Here is a 15,869-nt window from a genome sequence, read left to right as displayed (position 1 = left end):
ACAAGCTTCTAGTTAATCAAATATTGTATCATGTCAGTCAGTAATGCAGAGCAGCTAGTCCAACATGTGGTAGTGTTGTTGTTTCTATCATCATATGGCCATAGACATTATCATGTAGGATTTTGGTTATCCCCTGCAAGAGAAGGGATGGAGGGTTAGAGGAGATTGTGGACTCCGGCAATGTGAATTTTTGTATTTTGAATGTTGAGTTATTTCTCAACCAAATCGATAAACAGTGGATTATAAAAACTTTCATGTGTAAAAGCAGCAATGACAGAAATTGAAGTATTTTCTTAAATTGCTGATGTGCAGAGAAAAACAGAAGCATCTGGAGACAAACAACGAATGATTCTAATGTCGTGCAGCTCACTGCAGCAATAGCTCATTCTTGTCCAGTCCTGAGTTTTTGAGTCAAAAATATTCTAAATGTTTTGTTTGTCAGTCTGCTCTTTGAAGGAGATGTAGTGAGATGCAGGAAACTCGGGGTAGGATGTACTGTATCTGGGCTCAGATGACATCTGTTGACTGATGACTGTCCGTGTCCAAATGTTCAGTAATTTTATACTCACTATCTGTACAGCCATCAGTCCTTCTGTTTACATCTGCATCTGTCTTTAGAACTCCATCGTTCTCTGAAGAGTTTTCCTCAAGGCGATCAACGTGTAGACAGACGAGTGCAGTATGGACACTCAAGATTTGCATAATGTACACCTGAATGACCTGATTCAGTGTTTAATGTGGGTCAGTTTGCTGATATACCAATATCTGTCTGTGTGTATTATTTTTCTTCTATAGTAGAAACTCACGCATGGATAAGTCACTCGCTCTTTTTAGAGCCTGACCGATAAATCTACAAATCTTATGTTACGTGTAGGTTGAGGAGTATCAGCTGGCATATCTTTATCCCATGTCTTTTTACTCTTGACATCGTTATCTGCCTCAGAAGTGCTGTGTTGCTTGGGCTCTTCTCTCCTGTCTGCTTTTTAACAAGGCTCGAGTAAGTCTTGGCTGCCTAGTCCTCCTGCCCCCTTGACCTACATCTCTGCTGCCGACTGCAGCTGGTTCTAAATAATGATGTAAGCACTCAGCAGCCTCCAGTTGCCAGAAATAATGTGGCTCTTTTTTCCCGACACAAACCCTCTGTTCCCCCATAAATAAAGCCACTGTCCCAAAGCTGCATCTTTACATACACACTGTGTGAGCACACCATCTGTATGCATGCATGTGTGTGTCTCTTAATAGAGTAAACAGGAGCATATGTGTTTATTCTTGTTGGTGCCAAGCAGCACTCGAAATATGCTTCACTGAAGGAAACGGCTCTCTTCAGACCCCAAGTGCCTTTTGGCTTAATTGGTCTCTTTGTTTAGTCAGAGGACCCATCAGTTAGACAGAGATGATCTTTTCTTGCGTTAGGTTTAAAACAGTCCAGTCTGACAGGAACAGACAGCGCAGGGGGGATACAGAGACTCAAGGTGTTCTCCTAGTCATAGTAAAATACCTGCTAAAACACAGGTAATATTCCTGAAAGTCATTTTCACCATTAAGAAAATATGTGCAGCCTCAGCCTCAGCAGCTCTGGCCTGAAACTGAAGTACAAGAACTCCTGTTTCTTTGATTATTTGGAGAATCAAGTCATAAGCCAGTGTCTCGTTGTTAGAAGCAAAATTTCCCACTCCAGGAAAAATATCAGTACTTTGTTAAAAGCAGAAAATGTGTAGTTCAAAGCTCGTTAGTAAACTGATTAGGTCTTACTTCCTTTAGCAGGTCTCACTTAAGTCTAATTATTAAATATTCTGCACTTCAGTTAACCAAAGTGACACTAAGATGTTGTAATATTCCATTTTGGGAAGTTTACTCTCAGTCATCTTTGTTCTGCATTCTTTTTCTGAGCTCTCATTGTCGTCTGAGCTATAGATGACGTCTTATAATGGAAGTATCTTGTTTGTCCTTGTCAAAACTAGCGACTGTCTTGTTTGTACCCCCTGGCTTCAATGAGGTAATGTGTGGAGTTCTTCCACTGTGGCAGCTCTGCTCCTCTGTAGTTTGTCAATTAGACGGAGGTTGGAATACCATTTTGAAACATGTTGCAATGCACATTAAATCATTTACTTAGAAGAAACAAATCCTTATGTTCTCCAGTCAAGCCTAGTTAAATGTCAGCAGCTGTTTTCAGACCAGTAGCAATTGTGATGTCATGATGTACCCATGCTGTAAATTCCAAATAATGAAACTTGTATCCACATATTGCTGAAACGTTGAGCACACTCCTGATTGTTCTATAGTTCTGGGAGAGGGCGAATTTAGGTGCACTTTATATAATTGCAATGTTTCTGACTTAACAAAGCTACCTGAGCACCTGGCACTGAGTCCTCAGACCCTGAGGTAAAACAAACACTGGATGAGTCCTCCCTCTGCTCTCAGCTCTTTTAGACTTGACTGAACTTGACCACTGTAGACAAAGACCTCGGGTTTCTGTGGTGAAATGCTGCAGATACAAGGCCACACCCTGATCCTATCACTGTATGTAGACTAATAAAGTTGTGGTATGTTTGGGATGTCAGTATCACTTTATTTGCGTGTACTTGGTGCTAAAGTTGCCAACAAAAGTGCTTAATATTTAAAATAATGGGGCTGTGGATAAAGCAAAAAAAAAAAAAAAAAATAGGAAATGTCCTTTATAAATTAGAAGATCCCATGTTTTAACAAAGCCGTCAAATAATCACATGCAAACGTCACCATGTATGCACCTGACAGATGCATTTACACAATCAAGTGAAAAGTGTTGGAAATGTCGGGTGTCATGTTGTGGCTCAGCATCTGTTTTCAGGGCTAATTTTGATGTCTGTCAGGCTTTTGGCCAGTTCAGCCTTCTGGGTGATTCTTCAGCATTAAGAGCCCCCAGAGGTCCCCAGGATTTAGACCCTTCAAGTGAAACAGCTGACTGTGATTGTTTCAGTGGGGCAGAACAGCTGCCTGCTCGATGTAAGATGCATGCTGCGTGGTCCACAGTGTGCTGGATCAGGGTGCTGATGGGAAAATAAATAAAGGACAGCTCCTGAATTGAGCTTTTTGTAGAGCAGATTTCAGAGAATGGAAACTTTTCTTACATTGTTTGCTCGCAGAGAGATTTGCCATAGACTTATAAATCTATGGCTAACCTGCTCCTCAGTATCAGTTCCAGGACTGGCATGCTGAGGCCTGGAGAAAGTGCTAGAATATCCTATGGAAGTGAAACTATCATTACTTTACTATTTTTACTTCAAGCTGCTGCAATTAATGTTTTTATGTGAACAATGATTCAAATGATTATTGCATTCACAGGGTTGAAACATGTCTACAGATGAATACTAACAAGATGTATTGTGGCTTTATGGACTTTGATTCAAGGCACAACCATACATCTACATTTTTGATGACATAATCATTCCCCCAGCACTACATGGAGTGTCAACAAACAAAATGCTTGCACAGCAAATGTCAGCATTTACCACATAGCTGATTTCCTCAGACTTCTGAAACTCAGGTCACAGAGATAATCATGGTGTCTTCAGGGTTCTCCTCTGTTATTCCTTTTGTAGGCTTATAGGTCTTCTGCTCACTGTGAGTAATGTCAGTGGATGTTGAGGTATCCTATGACTCTGCGACTGAGGGGAATCTAGAAGTAAACACTCTAGTCATGGCTGGTAATGACTGTTGTCTGTCAAACACATGATGTTATCCATGTAAAAATCACACAGGACTGCTCGCCTGTCATTGCGCCCAGTTTGATGCAGCTGCATTTTCTTTAAGTCACAGTGAACTCTGCAGGCGGATTATTTTGGAGGTGGCATTATTCCTCTTCTACAGGCAGACAAACACAAACATAACCCAAGAAGAAGTTTTTTCTCTTTGAAGGCTTTTACTCCTCACATCTCATGCAGACCAGATATTGACTGTCTGTTATTTCTGGTGACGAACAGCTTGGCTCAGCACACAAAAGAGAGCTTGTCTTGGCCTGCACATTTTAACGGCCCACATTTTTCAGCTGTTTTACCCTGACAGACACACACACACACACACACACACACACACACACACACACACACACACACACACACACACACACACAGATAGGGTGGTAATATTGTTTTAACAGCCCTTTAAACAGTAACACGTGAGCTTAAAATTGTGCAGTATATAGAAAACATACATCACAGGAGTTCCAAATTGAATTTTAAGTGTAGTGAATGGAATTGGTTTCAAAAATATACTAAATGGGTGAGTACAAATGGAAGAGAATAATATACTATACTACAATACACCACCACATTTTCTGTGGCCTTCATATCTTTCAAAGCTCATTTTGATGGCTTTGAGGATGGTTATACCAGAGTTTTGCAGCACTCTCATTCTGTGTGTTAAGGAGGAATTTTGGAATTTCATTGCTGGAAAGCTGCAAATATTTTTGAAAGTGGCACTAGATGACCTGAGAAAATAGAGAAAAAGGGGCTGTGGTATTCCCTTCTGCTCTCAAAAGCTAAAAAAAACTGAAACAACCAGAATGCACTGTGTTCCTTGCCTTCCATGGCCACTCTCAGGCCGTCCTTATTGGATAGTCTTGCCCAGAGCTTCCAGACTGCACCAAGTCTTACCCCAGCCTGCACTGCACCAATGTCTAGACCTTCAAAGGGAGCTGCACTAACCCAAATCCAAAGCTGTGTCTGAAGCAGACACACTAATAGGTGTGAGGGTGGACTGTGCAATAATGTGCAGTACCTATTGATTTTGCTGATTCACATTCAGATCTCCTCATTGGCACATTTCCAGTCTGCTTTTTAAACTAATTTAAGAAAATAAGTACTTTTGGAATGAGTCCTGCATAGGATTGCTAATTTATTTATTCATTTTTGCACTTGATGTCTTGTGACTGTGAGAAATTGTGTGAGACGTATTAAAATCAGTAGCTTGCCATTTCTTGGGTTTGTTATCAAACTTTTCCCACAGTGAAAAAATAGTATTTCTTTGTTTAATACAGTACTCTAGTGTAATAGCACTGGCTATTGAAATTCGCTGCAGCATAGTGACTCCTCTTTTTCCATTGGTTCACGTTTACCACAGTGCCACCACCAATTGGTACCCGCTACAGGGCGGCCCTGCGTCACTATCCTTATCAGCGTGACTGTTGGCCTCTTTCTCCTACATACCACATAATGCCACGTTGTATTCTTCCTTATGTAAGTAGCCCTGAATATCTGATAATTACACTATTAAAAGAGAAACTCCTGCTTTTACGTGGATATCCTTAACAAACATGGCAAGTAGGAAGATTTGTTTGTGAGTAGCATCTAGAGCACGCCCCCTGGATCTCCAGCCTGCTTTTATGTTGTGCACTGTGCTGCTGGCAGCTGCAGTAACACTGGGGGAGCAGTATGTAGATGCTGTGTGCTGCGGCCATCTAAATTTGACAGTACTATCTAGATGAACAATTATACTATGAACAATTTATTGATGAATCATAGGCCTTTTTATTAGGACAACATAGGATTTAAGCCCTCATAATCTATTGGTTCTATCTGACTTTAATTTTTCTGGGATTCTTGAAATGCAGTTAATTTCTAGGAGTATTTACGCCCACAAATTAGATGACATTTAGCCCCACTCCCCCTGCATCAAGTTTGCTTCTTCTCCTTCCTGGGTAGCAAAGGTCTGAGTTTGGAGAGGCAAACAGAAAAGCCACTGTGTTTTGTCTCCCTCTTAATATATCAGAACAGTATGTCCACCACCTTTGAGCCCTGAAGGAGGATAAGTAATCATTCCTCATGAATGACAGAATGTGACTGACCTGTTACTGTGTCTAAACTTTGACAGTGCCTCTAGTAATGCTAAAGAACCCTTACTGCTTGGGAAAATTATACAAACATGTTTTTGGTAGTGCTTGGTGAGACACAAGAACTGAATTTGAATGTTATTCTCACGGTGGAGAGTTGACTGTTGTCCGGCTCATTGACTGCCCTTGTTTGCAGAAGCCACTGTCACTCCAGAGGCTTGACAGGGATCACTTAGAGGGTTTCTCTGCTGGTTGTTTTTGTGGTTCTTCCTGCTGTCATGGAAGTATCACTTCTGTTTCCAATGCTGTTGTGGCAATTTGTGTCTGGTGGGAAGAGCTTTGCTGTTGCATTGTTGGGAGACTGAAATGATAGTTGACAACAAATGGGTTTGATTTTCTCTACCAGTCCTGAAGTTACAAATGCGTGCATACATTGGACAGTTAAATATGTTCAAAATGTGTCATGGAGCTTGAAGTAAGTCCAATCAAGCGTGTGTCACACACTGATACATTGGACTGAGTTTGAAGGCAAAGCATGATCAGAGCAGCTTCTCCTTTTTCTCTGTATGTTTTTTTTCTCAAACATGCAAAAAAGAAATGCTCTCAAGCCAGTGTGAGCCTATGACCAAACCATAATCATATCCCACAGCCTACTATGTAATTAGGTTGAGTGGCTTTGCTGATATTGTTCTGCTGTCAGAGCTCTCATTTAAAGTCATGCAGTCATATTCTGCGTTCCTTCCCAGGGTCAGGGAGGGGCTGCATGCTATGGTAAAGCTGTCTAGCCGAACTTCTCTGAAATTAATGCACCAAGCACTCTGTCATTTGACATATTTGCTTTTTTAAGTCTGACAGAGAAGCCACACCAGACACACTAGATGTGGTAGTATTAACTGGAATGCTTAAGCTGTGCATTGATTTAGATACTTTTTTTAGAATAAACTGTGGTGGTTGTTTATACTTTGAGCTTTGGTCTGACCACCACCACCGTGGCTGTGGTTCAGTTATCCCAGCTACAATGGATTCTAATGGTAACATATGTATTATCAAATTGTCTTAATGAAGCAGTTTGGTGATCGACACACAATTAATCACAGTAGTCTAATAAACAATTCAGTTCTTAAATTGTTATATTTTATCATATGCATAAGAACATCAACATGATATTGGCATTATATATCGTCCATTGCCCGTCCTGCTCTCTAAATATCAGCGTCAGCCATTGAAAAACCTATAGGAAATTGTAGTCATGATTTTTCACCATGGCAAGTTCAGCTGATAATGCAAATAATCATTATTTGCGGCCCTAGTCCACAGAAACTGGATCAACAGCTGATCCATTGCTGGTTGAAGACATGGTTATTAACCGACACCTGCCAACAAAAAAACGCCAACGTCAAAGCTGAGGAAGTTGTACCCTTTAGTTTTAAAGAATATGAAAATGCTGTTGCTGGCAACATTATTTGAAAGATTATATGGTATGTCAATAATGTACTGTAGGATTTCTCACAAGAGTTCTGCATTTTCCATCCTCCCTGGAGAAGAAGAAGAAACGTACTTTATTGATCACATCACACAGAGTTAGTTACACGCCATGCTTCCTGTGAAATAATTTTTCTCCGCATTTATCCCATCCTCGGTCTGTCGATCCTCCGTGGCAGACCAGGAGCGGTGGGCTGCCAGCTGCCAGCCGATGCCGGTGCCCGCGCCCATCTTTTTTTGTCACCATTGGTCAGGTGGTGATCTTCTTGCATGTTTTTAGTGGGGGTTATTACGGAGGAAACCCCGGGGAGAATATGCAAACTCCACACAGGCCCCCTTTTTTCCTCGAAAAAAGCAGCACCAGAGGCATGGTGGAGGTGGAGGACACGCCACCAGCGCCACAGCGGGATTCGAACCGGGGACCTTCTAGCTGTGAGGCGACAGTGTTACCAACTGAGCCACCGTGCTACCTGGAGACAGACTTGTTACCTTTTTACTTCCTTTTTTCAAATGTATGAATGCTTTGTGATGCAGGCGACCCAGGGTGCACCACAAGTATTTCAAATTTTCAGTGAAGCTTTTCATCAGACTTAGAGCAGAAAATCGGACATTTACACACAACAGACATACATACACAAACACAGTACAACCTCTGGGACACAGGCAGCTCTTTGACCACCACTGCAGGAAGTGACTGTTTCTCTCTTTGCGTCAACAGTTGATAGGAGAGGGAGCATTTCCACCCTCTATCCAGTCTCTCTGCATCATATCAAGACACTGCATTCCTAATGAGGGTCACTGAGTTTGTTGTGACGACCCATTTAGCTTTGTAGGAGATGATTCCTCCAGACCAAAAGAAGATCTTGGCTGGATGCAAAACTGGTCTTATGCTTCAAATCTGAGAGAAGCCTATTGCACTTTGTGTAATCACTGTTTGGTTGAGTGTTAAATATGATCTGTTTGGTTTCATTTGTGCAAGCCTCAGCCTCGATTAGATATTTGGAAAAATTGGCAAAATAAGCTTTATAATTGTAGGTTTAAATCCAAAAAGGGTCAAATAACTCCAAATCACAAGCCCCAGCTGCTCTAAAACAACTGGGTCTAGCTTTGTAGACGTCTGACGGATTACACATCTGTGTCCAGTGCATTTCATCCTCCCTCTGTTGTTTTTCCCCAACAAAACATGCCAGAGAGAGGATGATTGGTAAAACGCTTCTTTGTTCATTCTATCACTGCAGACAGGAAATATTTGGATATGCACAAAGGTCTGTTGCTTTCAGATGTCAGATATAATTTGCTCTGGGAACATTTTGTTTACTTTGAGTGCTTTAATGAAAAGGGCAGCATTACTGGTGCTCCTGTTTGTTTTTAAAGCCCAAGCACTCACTGTCTGGCACATTGACACGATAAAGTGCAACAGCTATCCCTCTAAAAATGACCCAGCAGTCCATTTCCTCTTTTATAATCTCTAAATATTCACCTAAGCCTGTTTAAATATGATGTTGAAATCCAGCATGTCTCCAGGCAGAAAATGTGGAAATGCATTTCCAATCTGCCTCTGAATTCTATCTGCCTTGGTTTAGTGAAAATATTCCTGATCCCATAATTGTAACTTTTCCTCAGTAAATTTACTGGCATTTAACTGGTGTGACAATCAGTAATCGTACATGCACATATGGGCATTTATTATATTGTATATTATTGCATATTGTATATTCAAATTATGTTCATGGAGCTTTTGATCATATATCACATGATCTTCATCAGTGGATGGAATTTGCTCAGTTGTCCTGGAAATTCAGATAATTTCCTTTGAGCTCTGTAATGGCTCCTCATCCACAAGTTGAGTTTCAGAGTCCATTCTTGAAAAACACTTGACAAATTAGTCTCACCTCAAGATTCATTTAATAGCGGTGCTGGAAATTTCAGTCAAGTCGATACATATTTTCGATACACTTTTTCTTCGCTACTGAGTCAATGAGGATTTGAGCTTTATTCATTTATGTGGTCTTTATACTCTGTGGTGTATTGTGAAGAGCTGAAAGGCAAGGCAATGGAGGAGCTAGACCATTCTCACTGTTGTATTTCTTTTTAATCCTGCTCAGCAGTAGCAATGCAAGATGTGAATTAGCTCAGTGAACTGAAATGTGCTCAGCAGAGGAAGCGAGCAACATGGGGGAGACCCCGCTGCACCAGACTGAGTACTCTTGACAGCCTGGTTTCCAGATTTGATTTGCTCTTTCTCTTTTACACTATGGAAGTATATTGATGACAAAATATTTGACAGTGCTAGTCTGTCTGCAAGTCAACCTTTGAGAGTGCACAGGCATGGATTTGTAAGGGAAGAATCAGATTTGAGCGTGCAAACCCAGTGCACGCAATTATTTCTGAGTTCAGCTGCTTTTGCAGCTTTTGGAAATTTGAGGTTGCAAGTGGTTGCTGCATCTGGATGTCAGGTTCATGTCTTTTTCAAAATTTAAGTCCACAGAAGGAAAAAGTCCGCTTTTGAATCCATTGGTTCTCAGTAATAAGTGATTGGCGAACATTTGGCTATTTAGGACAGCGTGATTGACACATTTTATGCCCGTATGCTTCTATCGTTTAGCCCACTATTTTAGATACGGTTGGTGGTCCAACTCATCGCCCACTGTCGCCTAGTTTATTCATACTGGTATGTTGGATTTTCAACATGCCTATTCTGAAAATGCTAAATGTAACCACATCCCATAATTCATTGAGCTCAGGAGTGACAATGAGCCTCATTCATAAATGTGTTTCTTCATGAAAACATTAAGAGAAACCCCTACATCTGGTTCAGAAAATCACACAAATAGAAGGTCATGGTCATTATGGTATACAGCCAGTAACTACTTCTAAATAAATGTTAACTTGCCGGAATGGATGCGAACAAGATTCTGAATGTAAAGTTTAGTTTTAAAAAGTTGCCAGATGGGTCGACTGACAAGATAACAAGTTATCTGTGTGTGTTGTCGGTGTGAACTAAATTATCACCGCAGCACATTTAGTCTGAAATACCACTTGATGGCCAAACACACAGTGAATGCAAATTCTCCGCCGCCTCCTTGTCGAAACCAGGCGACAATGGATGGGTTTCAACAGAGGGATATGGATACCGCAACTAAGAACAAGCTTACTGCAGGCATTAGGCAAGTAATGTTCATTCGTTCTGGAGAGAAATGAGAGGCTGGGCTGATAAGCCTCTGGTGAATAAATAGAAGAGCATTATAGTCTGACTGCTTGTATGTTGAAAGGAAACTTAATAAAGGAAAGTTTAAGCCATGGTTTAACTGCAGTTTACAATGATGTGCACTTTGTAACTTTATCTTGTGTCACCCTGTTTTGATCCCTTAGAAAGGATTGTTGAAGGAGCTTTTTTTAACCAAGTATTTATTTTTTGTCATCTGTTTATTGACAGTGTTAAATTGTGTGAGATTTTGCTTCAAATGTGAATGACTGCTCAAAGTGAGAATGTTAGTGTGAAATATAACACTACACGTTGTTTTCAATAAAAAACATTTGCACAAAGCAAGCCTATCCACTTTTCCATGTTGATAACAGTATTAAAATGATAATTAATGGGACACTTAGAATAGATAAAAATGTCGGATTTATTTTGCGATTAATCGCGAGTTAACTATGACATTCATGAGATTAATTGTGATTAAATATTTTAATCGATTGACAGCACTGTTATTTAGTGTTGATACTTTTGGATTTTTAAAATAATACAGAAACTAAATACTGCTCTTTGTCTCCATCTGCTGGTTAAAAAAGCCACTGTGCCAGCTGTTATTTTGAAAGTAGAAGGTCAGTTTGAACAGGATGACCTTTCACTTCCAGGTCAGATTGAACAAGTGACCCTCTCCTCTCACTTTGTCTTTGTGCTCAGGGGAATCAGACTGCCATCAGTCATTATGAGTATCAGAATCAATAGTGCCTGCTCAAATGTAGTTATACAATTCCCCATGCAACCTCAAATCAACTGATCCACTCATGGCTTGAATCCTAATGCACAATTGCTTTCTCAATTATTTTGTCATCAATAAACTTCCATATCACTCTCACTTTCACTCATCTGATGGAATGCTGGAACCGTCAGCACATACTGTATCTGAAATACAGAAATGAATAATATGAAAAGATGTATCATTCAGGAAAGAGAAAGTAGCCTGCTGTCTGAGGACAAAGTCTCAGTTTGGTTTGTCTTTAGCAGCTACTTCTTGTGTCATTTTGACTCAACTTGGCTGCTTGTCCAGGCTGACTGAATGTCTAGAGAAACGTCATGGAAAAGTTGCAAGCAAAAGAGGAAGGTCACAGCTCTGAAGGATCTGAAGACATTCCACATCTCCTCCTCCTCTGACACAGCTGTGTTTATCATGAGCAGTGTTTTATCTCACTGTTGAGCAGCAAATCAAAATGGCGTGGCAAAACAGCCAAAAGACATGTAATAACTAAGCAGCTTGGTAACTAAAGGAATGGTGGAATAAAGAGCCTATGCACATGCTCCAAATATTTGTTTTCAGACATAGTGATGGTTATCGTATGAGGGCTTGTTTATTGTTGAGTGCTGGTATTCTTTTCTGTCAGCATGCCAGTTAGCTCAAGAGTGGTGAACTGGCTATCAGTATCTAGATAAAGAGACAGCACCTTGGTGACAGTTTGACAAGGCAGTGACAACTCTAACTCATGGTCTGATGAAATCTAAGATAGCTCTTATTTAGGTAGATTTAGGGAAGAACATGCAAACTTCACACAGAAAGGCCCTGCCTGATCCGGGGATCGAACCGGCGACCTTCTTGCTGTGAGGCATGCGCACTACCTACTTGCGCTACTGTGCCGCCCGTATTTTAAATCACTTTTAAATATTGCAGAAAACAGCATCAGAGAACACCAGTCGATTCCTTCTCATACTAAAGGACTGTATAAACACAATGAGCAGAGGAGAATGTTTGTCGACCGCCGTCCTGCTAGCAGCTCGTCCGCACTTGTTGAACAAAGCTGATGTCAAAGCATCTGCACTTGGAACCTTTATTCTTACCAAACTCTCTCACAAAAAAAGAGCAAGCTTCTATGCCCTCTGAATGCCTGAGCAGCAGTGCTGTCGTTTCAGGACACGTTCCCAGGGTTGGTACCATGAGTCAACCACATGCCACTCGTCATGCTGGCCTCCTCTGCTGAGGTTTGGGAGTGGTGCTCCAGACTCTTACCCGCAAAAAAAAAGGATTAATTTGATCAGTCTCAGTTTTTCCACCTTAAAATGTGTTGTTCTGCAGCCCACTGTATGCTGAATAATTAAGAGTGCAGACATCAGTACAAAAATAGCAAGCATTTATTGCATGTCTGTGAGTCCAGACAGCATGTTGCACAACCCTGACCACCCTGTTGATGATCAGACGAAATGTTTCATGTTGGTTTCGAGAAGTCTCCAAAACCTTTTTGAGGATCTGGATTTAATCATAGACTGCTTTTGTTCTCCACTGTGTCTGAGTTTAAGTGTGAGCATAATCTGATTGTTCTCATCCCCGACTGTCATGGGTGCATGTTGGACAGAAGGAGCACCCACTCCTCGATGGATATCAGTGATTTCATACGATAATGACAGATTTTCTCCTCAATCTTCACTCCTTTGTGAGATCATAGTTCTGTTTTCACTATTTTTCTATGTGAATTGCTTAGAAGAGGAAATGGCAGCTATTTGAAAAATAACTGTTACTTTCAAAACAAAAATGTTTGATATAACAAATGTATGGCTCAGAGACACACCTTATTAATAAGTTTCTGTGACCATAGTGCCTCCCAACCCCTGAAACACATGACTTACCTGTCTGAAAGTCAGACTGATGGAGAGCTACAACTAACACATATTTTGATTGTCAGTTAAGTACATGATTATTTTCTCATTTCATTGATTAATTGTCAATAAAATGTCAGAAACTTGTGAGAAATCCCCATCACAAGTTACTAAAATTTGAGATGATGTCCTCAGATTGCTTCTTTTGTCCAGCCAACAGTCCAAAACTCAAAGGTATTTGCTATACTATCACTTAACACAAAGAAAAATTTCAGGATCATCACCAAAGCATAGCTGATGCCCTTGTAGGTCTGACACACGGTACTGCTATTGTTCTGCACATGTCTTCTGATACAGACCACGAATTCTTGGATTTGACCTGCCTGTAGCCTGTCTTGATAAAGTGTGACTTAAGTAAACTGTTTTCTGTCCACTCTCTATCCATCTCAGATAGAAGCACAATGAATGTGGTCTTTGTGGAGGGTCTTGGAACAGCTAGTGTGAAATAAGCTTGTCAAATAATGCTTCCCTGATTACAGCTGCTGTCCTCCCCCCATCAAAGATTCCTCTTGTCTTAGTGCAGGGTGCAGTTGAGGGAGCGTGGTCACAAAGACCATTGAGACAAATCAGAGCTTCAACATGGCCCCACAGCTCTCTCCCGAAGGCTCGCCTCCTGTTCCATTTATTCCAGTGCATGTTATGATGGGGCAGTTTGCTCAGTCCTGGTAGTAGATGTGGACTAGGCCAGCTCTGTAAACCTCCAGCTGCTCCAGTTGTTCACTGTTGCAAAGGAGGGTCAAATTGTTCTCTCGGGAAGAGGAAACTGTGAGCTTGATTCCTTTGTGTCTGTTTTCTTCCTGAAGGGAAGTTCATCCCAAAATCACAAAAAAAAAAAAAAAAAAAAGCAATGTTTTACAAGTGCTATTTAGCATTCTAGACTGTTATGTGTGAGTTGGCTGAGTTCTGGAGAAGTCGATTGTAGAGATGTCATCCTTCTCTTAAACGTAGTGCAGCTAGATGGCACTTGGCTTGTATGGCCCAGAGTGCCAAAAAGATGAATTTGAAAAACCCAGAAATCATGACCCTGTTACTCAAGATAAACAGTTAGTAAGCTAACAGTGTCACTAAGTTATAATTAATGTCCACAAGATAACGATGTCAGACTAGAAATAGGGTAGTATTGTTCAACTTCCTTCTGGACAGTGATATCAATATTAAAAAATTTAAGCATTTTACAGGAAGTCCTGACCTTAACCCTATCCAAAACCTTTAGGATTTATTGAAATGTTGACTGCCAACAAGTGTAGGACCCCCCTAAAGCTCTTGTGTCTGAATTAGAGCAAATTCCTGCAGCCAGCCTCCAAAACTTAGTGGAATGCCTGAATGGAGCTGTTATATCATTAAAAAAAAATTCATTTGTGCCCACACACTTTTGGCCATTGTAGTGTACTCCTTTACACAATACTCGTGTTTTATCAGGTTTGTGGTGTTTCATCTTCTAATTCTAATTCCAGCCTTTATAACTCTTAGTATACATTCTGCCTTTTTATTTTTTATCCCATCAGCATAAAAGAAATCCCCACAGCTGCCAACATCAGGCAGCTGCCCTCAGCTGGTATGGGATTGGCTTCTGGCATTATTACATGATGTTTCCAAAAATTTTTCAATGCTAAGTTGCTAAAATGTGAATGTCTAAGTGTTTACTTGTATTTTCCGCCAGTATTTGCTGTTTGTAGATGGCATCACACAATGAATGCGGTCAGATCAGATCTACCTTGCTATGTATTATGACTCTCCCATAGAGTGACCAAAGCACTTCCTTGTTGTTCTTCTCCTGTCCAGGTCATGGAGAATGCCACTGTGGGGAGTGTAAATGCCACGCTGGTTACATTGGCGACAACTGTATCTGCTCCACAGAGACGTCGTCCTGCATTTCAGATGATGGGAAGATGTGCAGTGGGCGGGGGAGCTGTGTGTGCGGCCGCTGTCAGTGTGCTGAGCCAGGGGCCTTTGGAGATACATGTGAAAAATGCCCCACCTGCCCTGATGCCTGTGGCACTAAAAGGTACAGACTATTTTAGGAACAAACCATACTGTAACGAGCACTTCACAACACTGATGGATGTGTAACAACCGATTGGGCATCACATGTATTTCTGTGACGCTTTTATGACTTGATCATTATATGAGATGGAAGGTGGAAAATCGAAACAAGGTGCAGCAATTTGGCCTCAGAAATCTGCTTTAGTGATGAGATGCAGTCAGCCGAACAGGGACAAGGTCAAACCATCAAACACATCAAGTTTAAAACTTGAGTCAAAACCTGCACATAACTCACTCACCTGTGGACTTGTCTGAGCTTTGATGAAGAAGTCATGAGAGAGTTGTCCAGATAACACTCATTCCATTTGTGACCCAAAGAAATGAAACCGTTGCCCCGTTCTTTGAACTTGCATCATGCAGTGTGACAGCTCAGCCTCTTTGAGGTTGCCGTTATATGGCCATCAGACATCTAGTAAAGAGAATAGTCATCTTGAGCCGAATAACTGCTGTGCCCTGTTAGCGGGCCTCCTTACATACACATGGCTCCAGTTTTCCAAGGCAATGGAAGTCTTTATGGAACAACCTTTCACCCTGGACCAGACATGAGTTTAGAGACAGGTCATTGCTGCTCTGTCTGCTGTGTGTGCTACAATTATATGACCAATGAGATGGTATTTGAAAGATGCAACACTTGCACTAATAGCACTAACACACTAATAGAGTTAC

At 41.0% G+C, this 15,869-nt stretch overlaps 1 protein-coding gene across 1 annotated transcript in view; it reads left to right on the top strand.

The window, feature by feature from the left end:
- itgb5 (integrin, beta 5) overlaps positions 1-15,869 on the top strand; it is a 47,374-nt gene that overhangs the window by 18,781 nt on the left and 12,724 nt on the right. The window contains exon 12 of the mRNA XM_070975632.1: positions 14,943-15,165. Coding sequence (XP_070831733.1) covers positions 14,943-15,165 — 223 coding nt within the window. The remainder of the gene's footprint in view (positions 1-14,942; positions 15,166-15,869) is intronic.

The sequence above is a fragment of the Chaetodon trifascialis genome, chromosome 12 (assembly GCF_039877785.1).
Source record: "Chaetodon trifascialis isolate fChaTrf1 chromosome 12, fChaTrf1.hap1, whole genome shotgun sequence".
NCBI classification, from domain to species: domain Eukaryota; kingdom Metazoa; phylum Chordata; class Actinopteri; order Chaetodontiformes; family Chaetodontidae; genus Chaetodon; species Chaetodon trifascialis.
This window is presented reverse-complemented; position numbering and strand designations above follow the sequence as displayed.